Source organism: Thunnus maccoyii, chromosome 2 (genome assembly GCF_910596095.1).
Source record: "Thunnus maccoyii chromosome 2, fThuMac1.1, whole genome shotgun sequence".
Classification (NCBI taxonomy): domain Eukaryota; kingdom Metazoa; phylum Chordata; class Actinopteri; order Scombriformes; family Scombridae; genus Thunnus; species Thunnus maccoyii.
The window spans coordinates 33,586,359-33,606,257 of NC_056534.1; the positions used below are offsets into that span (position 1 = coordinate 33,586,359).

A 19,899-nucleotide genomic window follows, 5' to 3' on the forward strand; every position below is an offset into this window, starting at 1 on the left:
TGCGTGTTTCCATCCGAAGACAAGCCAGACATTATATGACCCTGTTTGTAGGCCCACCGCAGTGAGCAGCACACTGATGACAAACACGCACATAAACACGAAATATGATTATTTTCCACAGACAAACGCAATTTCCTGATCAGCCACAACGATCCCAGTGAGCCGCGCTAAGATGCGCATTCACACTGAGCTGCAGCTTCCTCCGGAGGACGGAGCCGCTTCAGGCTGAATTACATGCGCAGTCCTGCCGTGAATCACACATCACCACGGCAACCGGCGGTCACACCGAGTGCCCGTCAGCATCAGTGGGGTCCGATCCCATCTACAGGCGACCGGAGAACAGAGAAAACCACCGTAAGTTCTTCTTCTCTTTTCTGCCTTCATATTTCTGGGACTGAAGCCGACTGATTTTTTTAAGATAGTGATGTGTTTGCGGGTAAAATGCTGGAGCTCCTCTGCGGAATATCTCGCTATATGAGACATGTTTCTTCACATGATTGTGATTTGTAGTGCAGGTAATTCATTATGATTAATCTGCTGTGGAGAATGAATGAATCTTTATTCTGTTGTTACTGGGACTGTCTCCCTGACAGGCTGTGTTATAATTTGCTCTACCTCCACATAAAGGCTACAGTTAAATACCTATCTATTAATTGTCCTTTATGGCTTTTGGCAACATTAAGTAGAGTCCACAACTCATTAAGAAGAAGTGGATAGTCCTCATTAAATAGAAAAGGTGCACCATGGGATTTAAGAGGCAAGAAAACAGGCTTTAGCAGCTGGAATAACACATAATTCAGACCTGTAATTTAATGGAAAATCAATCTTTTTCTCTATTTCACATGGACAGGCTGTTACTGTAGATGTGTCTCTGATTCCTGGTTACACTGCCTATATGTCTTGTCGCAGCAGTCTTCAATGCAGCAAGTTCAGATATGCATGACCAGTGAACCCTGAAGAACTTGAGAGGCACAGGCAGCAAACAGCCCACTCTTTCCTATTCATAACACCGCTCGTATTCACCTTTTGGAAGCTGTGTCTTCCCTGTCCCGTCTGTGGATAATTATATGTCAAAATATGTTAAATCAATCATCATTCTCATAGTTACATTTTTCATATAGAGGCTATTGTTTTTAAGATGTCACTGTGCATTTAAAAGCTGTCGTTTGCAGCTCTTCCATTCGCTCGGCGTGTTTTCTGTCAGAGTGTGGGAACAGTGAGTGTTTGACAGCAACACTCGGCTCATTTGTTAATCACAGATTCGGGATGATTCATCGTTCCCACACTTCTCTCCAACTGTGGGGATGAAAATGGTGGTCAGCACAGATGATCACTTTATCCACCCACATGCACAGACACCAAGGATACCGGATATGTAGCCTTGAGTAAAAAACTCATTCAAGATCCTTTGAACCACCTGACAAATGCTGCTCTTTAACTGCTTGTAATATAAAAGCAGATGTGCATCTTCGTCTTTTCCATCATTTAGAGGTGATTACTTTGCACCAGTGTTGAAGGCCGCCTGTGTGTACGGCTGTTGTTGGTTGAAATCCTACAATTGATGGTGTGTTAGAGTTTCTCAATCAACAGAAAATATTATTTATCCTCAGTAGATGTGTCCAGTAGGTCTTTGCTAATGACCCAGTATCTCCATTACCAGAAACACATTTCCTGCACATCAGAGACTTCTCCTGGAACATAAAAACTGTAGCCCCCCCCTTTGGCGTGTATCATCATTGTGAGTCATTGGCGTCAGTGGGCCCGTGGGGTCCTTGGCTGGGGAAGGTGTTCTGTTGCACTGTGTGAATGAGATAAGTGGCTCCTCACCTCTTCCCTCCACATTTAGATGATCGTTTGATCGAGGAGAGAAAATAGAATTGTCATAAATATTAAAAAGAAGAGCTTGAAGGAGGAGATGCATCTGAGATATATATATATATGATGAATCACACGCAGTAGTTATGAAACGTGATTACTCTAGACTGTTGATTTGATAAACAGGAAGAAAGCCGACTTTCCCTGTGAGGATAGTTGCAAAAACAGTCTGAAGTCATTTACATACGCCCCCACTTTAACCCACATAATTACAATTCCACTAACCATAACGTCATGTAATTATTCAGCAGTTAATTAGCGATTATTAAAGGAATAGTTTGACTTTTTGGGAAATACACTTATTTGCGTTCTTACTGAGAAAGAACACACATAATAGATGATACAACTCTCTGGTCTGAATGGCAAATATGAAGCTACAGCCAGCAGCAGGTTAGCGTAGCTTAGCACAAACACTAGAAACAGGGGGAAACAGCTAGCCTGATTCTCTCTAAAGGTGACAAAATCTGCTTACCAGCACCTCTAAAGCTCACCATTGATCCATATCTCGTTTGTGTAATCTGTGTTATCAAACACATAAGAGTAGAACGACAAGTTGTGGTTGTATACCGGTTATGTGCTGGACTTGGGTGGAAGCATTTAGTTAGAGTTACTGCTCCCAGAAATAGTCTGGCACTGAACTCCCCGTAAAATGGCAAATTGTTGTCTTTACACTTTAGATTTTGTAGGGATTAAACAAATAAAAAATATGTGTTAATTAAGCTATTATTGAGCTTTAGAGCTGCTGGTAGTCAGATTATGTTACTTTTTACAGAGCCAAGCTAGCTGTTTCCCTCTGTTTCCAGTCTTTGTGCTAAGCTAAGCTAACCGGCTGCTGCTGTAGCTTCACAGACATGTGAGTGATATCCATCCTCTCATCTAACTCTCAGTGAGGAATCAAACAAATGCATTTCCCAAATTGTTGAACTGTTCCTTTAATGCATCTTTCAGAAACTCAGAAAATGCGTGTCAGAACAGGTTATACTCAAAGTTGTCGTTTTCCTATCATGTATTTATTGTGTTTTATCAACACAATTTACCAGGCTAAATGTTTTGACAGAGAGATTTCTTAAATTTTAATTCTCTGCTTGTTTTGGTACAATCTGTATCACTCTTGTCCTGTCCTGTCTTTTCTCATCACACTGTCCTCTTCTACATCTTCTTTTGTGAGCTACCAACAGCGCAGTCACATTTGTTTACAAAGCACACCATCAGAGTCAGTCTGACCTGAGCTGTCTGTCCCCGCTGCCCAGATCTGTCCAGGAATTTTCAGGCAGGCGAGCAGCCATGGTGAAGCTGGGCAGCAATCTCTCTGATAAGCAGGAGAAACAGCCGTCTGCGGACGACGGCTTTGATAACATCCCCCTAATCACACCCCTGGAGGTCAATCAGCTCCAGCAGCCATTCGCAGAAAAGGTACGCAAGGCCTATTATGTCTGTGTTTGTGAATCTGTTTATGTGCCTGTTTATGTTTGTTTTTCTCTAAAATACTGTGTTTCCAAGTAGCACGCGCTGGCCACAACACACCATGCATTACAGCATTACAGTCATGGCCAACACATTACGGCTCACTGCAGAACACGTGTGGACAAACAGCATTAAAATTCATGTGGGCGTACTTACCTTCTCAGCAAAAGTTCCAACACTGAGGCTGCTGTATTTACCTTCCCTTACCTGCCATCACAGGTTAAAACCTTGGCACCAGCCCATACTATCCAAGCACCTCTTTGAATGCATAATGCAACAAGAAAGCCCTGAGAATCATATTTTGGTTGGATGATATACTCAACAGCACAGGATGTTCCACAGACTGATCAGATGGTGGTGAAACATTACCATAAAAACCACTTTGCAGCTCCCAAATGTCTTTTTAAGGCATCGATTAAAACTGGCTGCTTTTGCAAATGACGCTCATGTATTTTTAGACATGCAAAATAGTGTTTTCAGTGGATACACCGAACACAACACCATCCATCAACTGTAATGTATAACAAATAATGGCTAGTAAGGAAATCTGAGCTGTTTTTCCCGCAGAGTCACATTGACAGTATGTTGTCTCAGGTCATTGTGAAGACGTCGACACAGTACCAGCTGCAGCAGAAGAAGAACAAGTTGTATGTGCCCAACATCAAGAAGCTGAATATCAACTTCTACAGTGATGTTTCAGAGAAAGTGAAGGTACAAAAACAACCTGATGGGTTATAAGAGTATTGAGAAACGGACTGAAACAATGTCGGTTTTGATCTTTGTTCATGGTGATTTGCTGAAATTAAGAAAAATATTGATTATTATCATTTAATGTATATACATGTGTGTGTGTGTGTTATCGCCCAGATCACAGGTCTGATCCTCATCACTTTGGCCTTTCTGACCAGCCTGCTCCTCCTACTCATGTACAAAGCCATGTGGTATGACCAACTTACCTGCCCAGAGGGTTTCATCCTTAAGGTAGACGACACACACACACACACACACAAACACACACACACACATTGACCTAGGTCACCTTTGGGGACATTACATAGACTTAGATTCATTTTCTGGAGACTTAATCTAACCCTAGCCTTAACCACTGACCCAAAAATCAGCGTAGCAAATACATGTTCACTGTCCTTGCAGAAAACTGATTCTGCATAAACACACACTTAAGCATGTTTCTGCACATCCATGTGCATACAGATACATAAACATGTGGATTTACATGACTTAGTGGCAGAAAGGAAATGTAAATATGCCCATAGCAGAGATCAGTAGAAACAGCTCATATCAGAGTCTTGTCCTTGGATATCAAAGACTACTTATTGCATTATCCAGTCCAAAGCAGTCTGTGCGACACCCACTCAAATGGTACTTAACACGGTCTACAATGCTGCTCATCTGGTGCTTTGTTTCTCGGCACACCCTCACATCAGTCACTTGAGCAGGATTCTCTGAACACTGGAGCTGGAAACCCAAACTCATTATCTCCCAACAACACCTTGGAGGCATCGTGTACCGAGCCGGCGCTGCCACGCATGTTAGTTAAAGAGCCTGTCTCGCAGAAGAAAATGAGAGAGTGGGAGAGGAAAGAAGGGAGAGGGAGCGACGCAGCCTGCTTTCTGGTCAGGCAGAGATTGGGATGCCCGCCTGTGAATCGGAGGGGTCTTTAATTAGGGCTGAGCGTGACTAAACTGTGATTAAAGGCTTAACAGTGAGGGGGGAAGCAAGGAAGGGAAGGAGGGAGGGAGGGGGCCTTCCGGCAAGGCTTTTGAAGTTTTTGCCGGTTACAGTTGCTTTCAGCATTTTTTCCTGCTAATGCGTTGTTGGAGACATAAAAAGAGGAGTGAGGATGGAGGATGGAGGGCGGCGTAGTCACTGCTGTGCTTTTGAGATGTGCAACTCCTCACTGTGAGGGAAGGTCAGGTAGTGGATCCTTGAAGGGAAACTCTTGTGAGGTCAACACAACTCAGAGAGCTCTTCCCCAAACATAACATCAGGGTGGACGTTCAGTTTGTTTGACTTAATTCACCCACAGTGTCTCATGGTACACGACTTTTCTCTCCTCAAAAAGCACATGTGAAGTAAACTAAACTAAATTGACTTTTCTTCTCTGAGCTGAGCCTGGCAGCTGTGGCCTATTAGTAATATAAATCTTTAACTAAGTCTGTGCTCAGTGATTAAGAGGAACTTAATACTTCAGGAGGCATTTTCACTCCCCTGATCTGATTTGTAGAAACATTTGCTGTGCATGTTAGTAAAGTTCCATTAAGATTTATTGTATATAAGGATGTGTGTTTCTCTGTCCTCAAACAGTGCATCCTACACTTCTTAATAAACATCAAGATAAATGCTTGTTTGTACAGTGTTTAGACACCATTTTCTACTGGTAAAGGTTGTGTATACACACATTTTGCCAGTTTTTTAATTTCAGGAACTTAAAACCTGTGACCTGAAACTAAAACTTTATTGCACAAACTTTGAAGAATTTGTGAGGCTTTGGTGCTAATTTCTTCTTTGCATTTTTGTTGTATTTTAAGAATCGTAACGCTTCAGAAATGAAATCCAGTTGGTGACCCAAAATGCTTTCTGCTTCCCTGCACTTACAGTACTTCTGTTGTTTTACTTTTTGCTCTACTGTGCATTTCTGTCCATAATTTCTCTATAAACTTGTTTCATTTACTTTTTATAGATATAATATTTTTTCCAGCAGTGTTCATCCAAAAGTTTTCCAAACCCTGCATTATCCTCTGGTGCACTTCTTGATTTGAGCTTGAAAGTTTTTTTCTTGGCCTTGGAAATGGTAATTTGACAGAATAATCTAGACTCAAGTGAGAAAATGTAAAATTATTCTGTCAAATATTTTAATTTGGTGCAGCCACTTCCAGCCCTCTAATCTCCCTGAAAGCATGTCAGGGCTCGGATGTCATCATTTTTCCAACGCACATCCTGTAGTTTTGCCTAACAGCTGTCACTGCGAACGCAGTAGTACATGGTGGTTACTGTTTTGTGCTTGTTGTACTCGTCCTTCTTGTGATGTGACACTTTAACTTGGCCGACTCCGACCAGCTACTTGGATTTAGAGTCACTTCATGAGCAGGGCTAGTTTCAAGAACTTCTTATGGAGTGTGTTTACATGTGCACGAGTATCCTGGAGTATCCCAGCTATGATTATTAACACCTAATCCTGGTTTCAGAAACTATTTGAAGTACTCTAATAGAATCCAAGATATTGTGACCTTATCCAGGTTTCTAATAACTCTCTGCCATGTGTGTCATCAACTAAAATTACATAGTAGTTCGTCAGTTATACAAAAAATATGATGGTAAATGATGTTGAGTGATGATCAACATGCTGAAAGGGGAAAGTCAGTCATTGCTGCTGTTTTCAGTTACCAGTGAGGAGATGGAGAGGCTAAATCCAGTTCAGACAGCCAGAAACCAAACTGTGTTCGTTCTCGATCGTTGAGGAAACTCAGTCAGTTCAGAAATATACGTGAGCATGAAGATGAGATGTTTAGGAATCAGGACACACCTGCAGGCAAATGATCAGAAACCTGTCTACTGTTTGATCATGTAAACATATGAATAAGAAGGTTTCTCATGTTCCATGTAAACATCAATATGATCAAAACTAAGATACTAATGTACATGTAAACACACTCATGGACAGGTGTGTTGGATCATGAACTCTGACTATGAAAGAACCATTTCGTACCCTGTGGATCAATTAATACAGACAAACAGCACCGTTATCAGATACATTTATATGTAAATATAGCCCGCAGTGCACATGCAGTGTCTGCGTCAATAACTACAAGTTACAGAATACAATCTAACATTACTGACAGACTTTTAGACAGACTAACATTACTGTAGGTTTGAAAAAACACTTCAAGAGAGACAGTTTATGTTAATGTGCATCATCAACATATTGATCATTTCTTCAACAAAGACTCACAGTGCATAAAAATATTAAATGCATGTATTCGGTTTCATGAACTGCACTTCATAACTTGTTCATTTACAAGTCTATAAATCACTATTCATAATCATAATAATAATTAATCATACTTTCTGTTCTAACAGCAGAAGCACTGCACCCCGGCAGCTCTGGAGATGTACTACACAGAGCAGCAGCAGGAGCCGGGTGTCCGCGGCAGCACCAACGCCGGGCTGTACGCCGCCCTCAGCCACCTCAATCAGGTCAAGAGGACTGGGCCTGAGCTGCCATCGCCATGGTTACCAGTCATCAGCGCTCTGAAGGAGGCTGAGATGGCCAAACAAGGCAGCGAGCCACTCAAAGGAGCGCTGGAGGGAGAGGAGTGAAGGTTGCTGATAGAAAAGCATGATGGGAGGTAGCGTAGGTTATTTTTGTGTGTGTTGGTGTGTGTGTGTTGGTGTGTGTGTGTGTGTGTGTGTGTGTGTGTGTGTGTTCAGGATGTTTTTTTCTTCCCCCAGACAGTCCACAGAAACCTATACTGGTGCGTCAGAACCTTAAATATGTCTGAATATCTGCCAAAATCTGGAATCAGCAACGTAAACCACAAGTTTACTCAACTTCAATCCAGTTATATTCTGTTAATATTTAATACAAGTAAAGACCCAGCTGTGGCAGTGTGTGTATGTGTGAGGATATATATGTGTGTGTGTGTGGTGACTTGCTGCGGTTAAAGGCAGGAATGTTATTAAAGTGTGGGAGAATGTGCCTGACTTTTACAGTGTTACTGAGTCATGACTAAACTCTGCCATCTGCATTCTGTATGTGTGTATACACCCGTGTAGAACAACTGTACACTGTAAATGCTTACATACATATGAGTGCACATGTACGTAGAGTATATACGCATCTATGTGCAGTGTGTGTGTGTGTGTGTGTACGCGTTGTACAAACTGCATGACTTGCGTACTTGTCTCAGTTCTTGTCTGAGAAAGTTGGAGGTGAGAGAAGAGAAGCAAGGCGAGAGCACGGAGTGAGAAGTGAAGATAACAGGTTTTAATGAGATTACTGCGAGTTTCTCCTCATCGCTGCACCTCGTTATCTCGCTGTCTATTCCAGGGAATGTATGAAATCATCAGTGAGCGTGCTGACAGCTTAACCATTAAGACGAGGAACTATAATTGACCATTTTAAGTTTGCTGAAATGAGTTGATTTGGCATCTTATTATCTCAAGAGTGCAGCTCTGTTGCACTTGTTTTAAAACAGACTCACATACTGGCTCTGGAAAATATCAAACTATCAAAAATCAAAAATTTAAATCTCTGGAAGTTTTTTTTTGCATTCTCATTATAGATAATTGTGTGTATAATTCCAAAAAAGCAATCAGTTTTAAATTAAATGTATCTATCTATATAAAGTAAAAGGGTTTGAATACTTTCCGAAGCTGCTGTAAATCATTTGAAGACTTATTACATATGATGTGAACTACTTCCTGTAACGATGGATAAAACTTGAGAGCGTTTAATGTATTACTACAAAAAAAAAAATCGACATTTTAATGATGCTGTATGTTCATATGTGCAAACTGACTGTAAAAACTAACCAATTATGTTCCATCCAAGTTTTGTTACTACGTCCTGTTTTTGATTTATGTCACTGTAAGTATTCTGTAACGCTCTTGTACAGGAAAAGAACATGTACAGTAGAACCACGGAGGTAATGTAACGCTCATCATGACCCTTATATGAATGTATGAGTAGCTGCAGTAGATAGGATTAGTGATTATAATGTACAACCTAAAAGCTTCTTCACGTTTTTCTATTTATTTCATTAACAGACTATTTATCTGTGTGATTATTTGGTGTCTTTCAAATGGAAAAGTTGTGTTTTCAAATCTTTTTTCCCCCCGATTCATCATATGTACATTCATTTTAAAAGGGAGCAAACATATTACCCACAATTCTCTGATGGGCCTTTGTGATTTGTTGACCTACCTTTCCTCTCTTTTTGTTGCTCAAACACTTTTTTTTTTTTCAAATGACGAAATGTCTTGTTTTGGAACAAAACTCTTCATGCGAGTAGGAAGAAGGTGAGATCACAGCACAGCTTGTCCTCGAGGTTCAGGTGCCAAACATTTACATCAGACACATCTGCTCTGATGTCACCGACTGGACAGAAATAAAATGACTGAAGTGTTGAGTTTTCTCATTCACAACGAGCCCCGTTGATTTAGATTCATCGCCTCTAATGACCTGAATTAATGGTTCACAGAGAACGATGAAACTTTGCCATTAGGTGTTTTTATCCAGGAACTATTGCATGAACTGAAGTTTGAGCTAGACTTTACGTCTTCGCTTATCAGAGGGAAATATCATACTTTTTTACTCCACAACATTTACTCCGTCGACTTTGCAGCATAAGTTTCAACAAACAACAAATATTACACCTTGTAAAATATGATGCATTATCGTAGTATTTCAGTTACCCAACATATTGTATATAAAACAAATCAAATGAGCTCTGCTTTGACCTGCCAAAACTTTAAATGCTTCTTGCACATTTATGCATCATTAATAATAATAAAACACTACTGTATTTCATAATATCATGATTACACAGTGAGATATGTGAAATACTGAGTCAGGAACAAATCAGGAACAGCCTGATAATTAAAACATTTTTTTAAGCAGTTCCTCAATAACTCTGAACTGTGTCACATCTAGTAAATATTGATAAGTTACTTGAAAACTGAGACGCTATGTTAATGGGACTTTATGTGATAAATGGCTCACAGATATCAGTGAATCAACATACTGACAACTTTATTCAGGCGGCGCTGATTAATGTTGAATCGGCCACGGAGTGACAAGAAACGAACGACTACTCGTTCATTTTTGATGATTTAAATATGACTTTTCTGTGCCTCCTCAAGTAAAGTGAAACATCAAACTACAGAACAAACAAATAGCTACTAACATTTTTACTGAGAATTCACAATTAGTCCCTTAATGTCAAACCAAAGATCAGCAGTTATCAGTTAGTTCCTGATTCCTTCCACACCCAGGATTATAAACTGTTACCAGTATAACAATGACAGGGACCATTCTGCATAAATGTTCATTTTACTTTTGATTCTCACATTTTGCCAGAAGCACATTGAACTTTTAGTTGTACAGTAACGGTGTATTTTTTTTTTTTTTTTACAATCTGTTGTTGCTACTTTAATCTCAAGTAAAGGATTTGAATACTTTTTCCACCTCTGCTTGAGCTACACAGGAGGAAGACTCACTCACACACACGCGTGTGTTTGTGACACATTTGTTATTCAAAGTCTAAAAGATCTAATCCTAAATTACCAGCTGAAGAAAAACCTACAGCTCCTTTTACACTCTGTTGCTCAGAGATGATCAGTATGCACAGAATTCAAAATATGATTCCTTCCATCTCCTCAAAAGTTTAGTTTAGCAATTCAAAGCCAAGCCACATCCTCTCTCTCTCTCTCTCTGTCTCTCTGTTCACTGCTGTGAGCCTGTCTGCATCTCATTTACACTCACATATTTTCACACCATTGCTCTAAACCCAGGGATGTGTGGCTTGAAGGTTGTGTGTGTGTGTGTGTGTGTGTGTGTGCCCATGCTTAGCTTGTTAATTAAATCTACATTACGCCCTGTTTAGCCTTTAGGGTTGTTTTTTTTTTTTTTCTCCCCACTGTTACTGGGTGACATACTTTAGATGCTGTTGGCCCAGGGCATGGAACTAAATAAAGTGCTAAAAATATTTATTAGGGCATTTACAGAGCCCATGCTTGGTCAAGGCATAGCATGTTGTGCCAAAGGGGCTTAGATTCAGGGCCGGGGGAAAATCACGTAAAATCACCCGAGTAGTCACATAAAGGCTGCCAGCCCCGTTTCCCTGCTTTATAGCACCAACAGATCTGAACAGTAAAATAGCAGGTTGGCTTTTTAATTTGTCCTGACCATTCAGACTCGTCGTCCCCCCTCCCACCCCCACCTCCCTCCCACCACCTCCTCTTCCCCAGCATTCCCCCTGAAGATTGTGAGGGAGAGCCGTGCCAAGAGTCATTTAGCCGTTAACATCCCCCCAGAATCGAATTCCTCCGAACCCTGATGTCACTCAAATCTTGGACAGAAGGAGGGAGGTTGTATGGTGATGCAAGTACCGTCTTCCTGTTTTTCTTTTTCCTGTGGCTGATCACACAGGAGGCGTTAAGATTGCGCAGCTCCCTCTGACACAGTGTCAGCGTTTCAACACAATGGAAAACACAAATAAAAAAAAGTGAAAGATAAAAGTTTAAAGTCACTTTAAAAATGTCACTTTTACTCTTGTAAAGAATAAAGGCGAGCTATAAAATTTCATACAACTTAAAAAGGCTCTTAGATTTAAGAGAGCTCTCGAGGTCTAAGAGTAGATGACTGAATACACCTTCTGAGACATGTTCTCTCAGTAGATCATTAAACATGATACATACTATGTTAGCTGAAGCAATACGTACTGTGAACATGATAGTTTTAACATTTGATATCTTACACCACTCTCTCTTTTTCTTTGCTTTTATCGGGGAGTGCAAACAACAAGAATAATGCTCACTGTATATGGATTTTGTTAGCAGTCACTGTCAGTACATCTTCACTCTCTGCACGTGTCAGTGTGGCGCTTAAATCTCCTTATTATATGATTTATCTGATGCAGCAGGATTTATTTCCTTCAGTTTGTTTTTCATTTTGTTTAAAGCCAAATTCCAATTACTGCATCCTTATATGTGTAAGTATATTAGATTGTTCTTAATTCTACATGTTAATAGCTTGTAGTAATATAAAGGATTTTACAGCAATATAAATAATATAAATAATTAATTTATAATTAAAATAAACTTGGGGGTGGGGGGGGGGTATTGTGTTTTTTTATTTATTTTTTTATTTCCAGAAAAACAGCAGATGTAGGGAAATCCTTGTCTCTGATTGGCTGCTCCTGCACGTAACATACATGAGATCAATCATGTGATCGCTTGAGCGTTGCTGTTAATGTTACTCTTATTCTCTACAAGTAGGATTAAGCGCCTCGATAAATGTGTCTTATTGTTCAACAAAGAACTTTCTTGAACTTTAGAGAAATCTTCAGTGTAATTATTAGTTTGGTAAATATGAGCCTGGACGTAACAGAGAGTAACTGTGTTTCCATCAACATATTTTGAATAATCATTATAATAATGATAAACTTTATTTATATAGCACTTTCTTAACAATGTTACAAAGTGCTTTACAAAAAGAAAAGAAAACCAAATGAGACAGATAAAAAGAAAAAAGATTTTGCATTTTGAAGTATCAGAAAAGGTCGATGGAAACGGCAAAAATCCAAAAAACTTCCTCAATTTTGCAAAAAAAGCCGAAAAAGAGTTAATGTGCTAAATGGGAGATTGGAAACACCTTTGCCAAATAAGGGAACATTTAACTCACATGACTGGTCAGCTGTTTCCACTGTCAATGTCTTCCTTGATATTCCCATAATGCGCAAACACATGGCCAATACTAGCTGACATGAAAGAACAATTATAACCTGCCCAATTGAAACAAATCTCTTCATTTTTATCTCATAGATGGCCAAAGTTCTATCCTGTTTATTACCGTCATGTGTAAACAGCCTATACTGCTAACTTCTGACCAAACTATGCTTTGCGTAGCTTAGTTTATTTGCTCCAAACCAGTCAATGGAAACGCACCTCATTCGCATTTTCTTCCTCCTTGTCTTTTTTTGTGTCATTTCAAAACTTTGCTTAAAATTCGCTTGACATTAGATGGAACCAGGGCTGGTGAGGAAGAAAAAAAAAGAGGAAAAAACGGGAGGAAAAGCAGAAGAAGAATGAAGAAGGATGAGCATAAGAGAAGGAGCAGATGAGAGGCGGCCGGGCCTGGGAAGGGAAGGCAGGGGGTGAGGGTTTGAGTTGGAGAAGAGGAGCCGGTGGAGGCCAAGAGGCCTGGAGGTGGAGGAGGAGGAGGAGGAGGAGGAGGAGGAGGAGAGGAGGAGGAGGAGGGTGAATCCAGGCTGACCCCTGTGTCTGTGTGTGTTGTTGTGTGTCTCAGTGGGTTTCCTCTGCCCTGGCGCCAGCTGGAAATGCCTCCACTAAGCAGAGGCAGTACACACATCATCCTCCATTCACCCCCATTCAGTCCCCTTTGATGAGAGTAACACTATACATGCCCAGCGCGCCTCACAGATCCTATCAAGCTGCTGTTTAGAGGGCGGGAGCGAGAGCCGGGGCAGCTGATCATAACTTATCGAGTGTTCGGACGTACTGTCATCCAGTTTCGTTGCCCGCAGAGCAAATAAAAGTGAGCACAATTGAAGAGGTTTTGTAATTGGAGTGATGTTGTTGCAACAGAGGTGGAGGTTTCGTGAGATACACCGCCACCTAGGGGTCATCTCCCATGGTTGCAGATAGGAATGTGGCACCAGGCTGCATCCCCTCTCTGCTTATTTTGAACCACTAGTTTGATAAACAGAATTTAAGTGGATTATGTTTTCTTAAAATCCATTAAAGTAACTAAAAATCTGATGAGTGGAGACATCATAATGCTTCTCTTTTTTTCTCTCACTTTACTAGGGGATTATACCTTGTTGACCATACCTTGAATACCTGCTATTGGATTAGTCACAGTTGCTCTTTAAAGCTGATCCTCATGATGGTCTTTTTAAAATGACTCAGTAGCCATGAAATTAGTCATTAGCTTTTTATCCTGCCGTGATGTTGCCCTCATGCAACAAAAACCTCACCAGTAAACAATTATCCGACCGACACAGCAAGGTAAAGGCCCAAAGCTGCAGCCCAGACATGCCATGAGGAAGAAAAACAACCCGCTCTGCTTTGCTTAGCTTTAGTTTGCTTTGTTCTGGCCATTACGGAGCCGAAATATTGTCATTACTCATAGACCAAATCATTTTACGACATCCTGCAATTAAACTTTAAGCTAATAGGTTAATGAGACAAATGGAGTTTGAATGCTGGAAGTTGGTTTCTATTAGTGATGGCATTGCAGGGAGAAGTGCACTGTTGCATGCTCTACACACACACACACACACTTTTTTCCTCTTTCTCTCTCTCTCTCACACACACACACATACATGCAAACACAAACACACAGAGAACAGACTGGTTTGATTTAGGTTTTGCGGTCCCCTCCCGCTGAAGCCTCAGACAGGCAGAGAGGACCAGAGTGGAGTGAACTCCAGTTCAGCTTGAGCCCGGCTGTCTCTGCTAAGCTTCAAGTTGAAACCATCCAAATTGGGTTTAATTTGTGTTTTGCTTTGCCAATTATCGACCCGCAGAGCTGCATGGCAAATGGGGATGAATGAGCCTTAGATGGGCCTAGTGGAGAGGAAGGTCACCGCGTGATTAATGGGGATCTATTGAATCCATGACTCGGCCGGCTAAGATGTAGCAAGGGATGAATTATCAGCAAACGCACATCTGCAGGGGAAATGTAGAGTATGATGCAGCAGAAATGCAGTTTGAGTCTGAGATCTGAGACCGAACACAGAGTATAAAACAAAATTAATGTCAAACAGTTACTAAAACCGAGGGGGGTTTACCAAACAGTACATTTGTTTTTCAATCAACATGACTTCTGAAAGTTTCCAGACAAGAGGTCTGGTTTCTGTGTCATGTAATACCAGCGCTGTGGTATCAGGAGTTTTATGAAGATGTATATAGGCTACTGTCTGTGAGCCTACTGTTCATTGTAATCACTGATAATTATAGCATGTTCATATCATAGCGGAGCACTAAAACAAACAAGATGAAATCTCATTGCTGAAATGTTCGTACGTTTTAAATGATGAGTCTGGTGATATTTATATTTTTCTTAGTGTCAGCGAATTCCATGAAAAGACTAAAACCAACAATGAATTGATCTCACTAATAAGTGTTGTCTGTCTCACACTCTGTGCCAGAGCTCCACTGTTGTCTGTTAGAAAAACATCAGTGAGCCAGACTGTTGCACTGGGTGACATGTTCCTTCATCATAATGAACACTGTAGTTTATTTTATGTCTATCCCACACACACACACACACACGCACACACATTGTCCTGCTAGCTGTAAATACTCAACAGTGTGTATTTATCCGCAGCTGAAAATAGTTCCCAACAAATGCAGTATTTACTCCTGTTTGAGTAAGTTTAAGTGTCCAGCTAATTAAGGAAATTATTACGCTTTTTTTTTTTTAATGAAACTTTAAATCTAAGAACAGTTTTTTAAAGATTTATAGATTTATCTGGTAGGACTCGATGGGTTTGGGACTGAGTGCTACAGGCAGGGCCGGGAAACTCAGAAAGTGCTGAGAGACAAATGAATGCAGTGTGTGTTTTGGTCTTTTTATGAGATTTGTTGACAGTAAAATAAGAAACATATAGAAGATTGCCAGCCTTATCCTTCTAGATGCTGGAAGTTTTATATCCTCAAATTCAAATAAACCTTAACCCCCCCTCCCCCCTACAGAAGACAATACTCCTGTCTGTAACTTGCATCACTCAATAAAATCATTTTCATCTTATTTAAGAGTTCTGCTCCTATGTGCTGATACACTTTTGCTATCTCTGTCTTAAAACATCAACATGAGAAACGCTACGTGACGGAGTGTTTGAGCGTCTCCCTCTCAGTTTAGGGTATTTCTCTCTCTCCTCTTTTATTTCAGGACGTCCTCACTGACCTGTCTTTCTCTCCCTCTGGGTGACTTCATCTCAGCTCTCTGCTGGGGTCCGTGTTGACACACAAAGCATGTTTGGAATTCCATCATTTAATTAAAGGAACACAATGTTCATATTGAGTTACTCATTTGCTTCACTGTACTGCAGCACCGACTGTCGATTCTCCTCGATTCCTCTTTCAGCTGATGAAACAGTCCATAAAATAGAAGCTTACTTTCTCACATTTTATTTGATAGATGTTAAAAGATTCATCAGCGTCTGAAATCTCTATTTACTGCTCACTATAGGGTTAACTATTGGCTTTTTACTGTGTAGGGAATAGTGAATGAATGAATGAGGGAGTGAGATCAGACACAGCGTTAATTTCATTACGCGTCGTCGTTGCCATGTTTTCAAACCCCTCTGTTTGCCACAACCAATCATCACTGCAACAACCCTGCTGTAGCTACAAGAACTGACTCTCAATGACAATAAACATGTTTTAAGTGAAGACTTTACAGTAGTTTGCCAAGAAACTCTAAAGTAAACCTGTAAATGAAAATACACAAGGACCAGGTGATCCCATGTAAACAAACGTGTCTCTTCCCAGGTTTTCATTCCAGCATAATTAGTTAACAAACCGCTGCTTTGCTTTAAACACACTTTACAAACTGATCTCACTCTGAGCCTCTTTCAGCCAACTTTTCATGATGAAACTGAATTACGACTTACTGTCAGCTCTCCCATCGCCATAATCTTTCAAATTGGGCAATTTAAGTTTGCATAGCTCTAATTTCATTTATCCGGGGGACAGTTTTGAGGTATATGAACAGGGGCGCGGCTAGAAATTCTGGGAGCTCTGACAACATCTCACAACCCCCAACAAGTTCCTAATCCTTGACAAGTTCCAGAGTATCTGGACTTCCCGAAAAAAGCCATCACAGCCCAGAAACATTTCTAAACCGTCACACGTGCTCCAAAACCAAACAGCCATTTATTTATGTGACATTTTTGTATGTCATGTCATATGATAATGCTGGCACAGCCGCTAAGTGACATCTCTCCTCTGCAGTAAAACTCATAAATGTTAAAAATGTTAAGATGTCAGAAGTCCAAATGCATACTTTTGATATGTGCAGGGAGTTTGTGTCCTGCGTCAGTGATGGAGATATCAGATTGTGATAGATTTTTTTGAAAAAGCGTGTTTTTTATTTACCTAAAAAGTGTGGTAACTAAGTAAATCGGGCCCTAAAGGAAGTCAACAAAGACAAAACAGACCTCACTGATGACACACGAGGGGAACATGTATACTGGCTGACCAAACCATTTAACTCAACTTGGATTAAACACAGTAACTATTTTAACCACAGAACAAATAAACACTACATAGACAGTTTGCTTCAAAAAATTTTTTTTAAATTATAAATGAAACTTACAAAATTGACTGCCAGGGCCCATGTGTAGGTATGACATCACCTGAGGAAATGGTATTAGTACAACTTATGTCAAGTTCAAACTACATGCTATCAGCCCACTAATAGCCTGACCCGACAGACGTAGGGCGAAAATGAACATCGGGTGCAAAAACAGATCATTTTATCCCGTGTGGTGTATCATAGTGGGCTGACAACTGATTGGATATGATTGGCCAGGTACCAGCGTGTAATGTCATGTCTCTCAGCCAAGTCACGGAGAGAATTTATGACTCTATAATCACCTAATTTGACGCAGTGACATCTTATCAAACAAAAATATTGTGTAGTCTGAACCTGTCGGTAGAGATAACAGAACTTAAGTGATGAGAATACAAAATTAACTAAATGTGCATATGCGTCATCTGGAAAGTATGCATGTCAAAAATGATAATAAACTTAATCCAAAATCAAATTGTTTAGATTGTTTTAATTATGGAAACGGTTTAAGTGAATGTGAAGCTAAATGAGAAATGAGAGAAAGGTTATTAGTTCAGCTATTACTCACAATATTAGTCTGCTGCTGTGGCTGTTACACAGAGCCTGCAGAAAATCCCTCATATCCTACGTGTAATTACCACAAGAAGCATGACATGAAGGTCTTTTCCCAGTTGGCAGCTTGTATTAACAGTAATTCCATCATTAGGCTGACAGGTGGGTCCGCTACGCCCAGCTTCAGAGGTGGTTACACTCTCTACAGGCTCAACTCACGCTATCAACAGCGCTTTTGCTCTACATTGTCATTATCATGTAGAGACTTCAGTTAACAGGCTGCTAAAATGCAGATTTTTGCAGGATTAACTTTGATTGCCACTGCTGACAGATTCCCCAAAATCCCTCAGTGGGCGACTGAAGGCCACTTACTGACCGAGCCAACTGTCAGCAAACCCGCTGAGATCCGGTTAAAGCTGACACGGAGCTGCTCAGCTGCAGCAGTATTCACTCAAACTGAAACTGTACGATTTCTATACACCTCTGGCTTCTCTTGCTGCCCAGAGATGATATATCATTTAAGTTATACTCCTTTAAAAAGGGAGTGAAAACGTCTCTGTCGATTTGAGGTGGTATTCCAGATCTCTTGGTCTGGTTTCGTGGGTGCAGCATGGAAGCCAAATGTGAGACAAGAAACTAACGTAAAAAAAAAAGTTATTGATATTTATGAGAGTATCTCTTAAGTAAGATTCTTAGCAAAACAGCCCCTTCCTACCCCCCCAAACTACACCATAAATATTTGAAAAAAAAAGATGTCATGTCATGTGCTCATTGCCTCACAGTGGCCTAATTCTTGACATGTTTTCACCCCTCACTTCATTTGACACTGGTCATAACTGCAGAAAAAAACAAAGAAATACTTTCAAGAAAGCGCAATAAATTTGGAAACGATGATGAACAACTGTCAACAAATAATGACAGTCGCTATTAAAAACCGAAGCGACCCCTTACCACAAGCCTCTCTCGAGGGGGACGAGGGAAGCCAAGAATAAATTGCCTGTCTGTAGTCATTTGAATGCAACATTTAGCTGTGATTTATGTGAAGGGAGAAAAGCATTATGAGAAAACATTTTCCAAGTGCAACAGCTTGCAGCAATTTACATTATATGGGGGGAAAACCGCTGAAACAAATATTTGACTGGCCTCCATAATGAAATGGATATATTTATACACATTGAATTGAGTCAAAGGCTCTGTAATGAACGCATGGCTTCACCAAAGGACCTCTCTGCGTTCTTGTAGTAAACATTTTACTGATGCTACAGGGGCCGGGAATGAAAGTTATTAGAGCCATAATTCTCCCAGCGAGCCAAGAGATACAAAGATAATCCACATGAAGAGGGAGAAGATACGCCAGAGGGAAATCAACGCTGTGTTTGTATCAGTCGCAGAAAGAGATTCGGAGATTCACAAATTCACTTTCAATTAGCTTCAGTTATAATAAGTAAAGCTGAAATTGATTTGTCTTTGCTGTTCTAATTCATGTGTTGCTCTTTAACCTGCTGCTCCGGCTCACTTTTTTTTTTTCCTTCTTTTTTTGCAAAAATGCTGACGAGGAAAAGGTGAATATATAATAGCAGCTTTTTCCTCAGAGTGACCTTGATAATAGAATACATATAAAAAAAAGTTTTACTTTACAGCACGCAGCATCTGTATGAACACCTTCCTCTGTATTCTTATTATAAAACACTATACTCGAGCGTTTTGAAAGCTTAACGTGGAACCACAGTATCATACATGTGTGTTTGTTTATGCTTATATATGTTTGTTCTTGTGCACAGGTCTCCTCTTTAAAAAGACATTTTAATCTCAGTGACACTCCCTGTTTAGATAAAAGACACAAACACAGTGAGTCTCTGTTTGTTAAGGTTTGACTACTTTTAGGCCATCAGAATAATAAATAAATAAAGGCATCAGCATTCCCTTTAGACCTTCATCTAATTCAA

At 40.3% G+C, this 19,899-nt stretch overlaps 1 protein-coding gene across 2 annotated transcripts; it reads left to right on the forward strand.

Moving 5' to 3' along the window:
- The first annotated feature begins 242 nt into the window (after positions 1-242).
- On the forward strand, positions 243-9,143 carry caly (calcyon neuron-specific vesicular protein). 2 transcript variants are annotated; one of them, XM_042392211.1, is made up of 5 exons: positions 243-354; positions 3,126-3,288; positions 3,934-4,050; positions 4,207-4,320; positions 7,438-9,143. In XM_042392211.1, exons 2-5 carry the CDS (start codon positions 3,160-3,162, stop codon positions 7,675-7,677), a joined length of 600 nt encoding a protein of 199 aa, XP_042248145.1. In that variant the 5' UTR covers positions 243-354; positions 3,126-3,159; the 3' UTR covers positions 7,678-9,143. The 2 variants fall into 2 exon arrangements, with proteins under 2 accessions (XP_042248145.1, XP_042248151.1); XM_042392217.1 differs by lacking the exon at positions 243-354 and adding an exon at positions 2,435-2,728.
- The last annotated feature ends 10,756 nt before the right edge of the window (positions 9,144-19,899 follow it).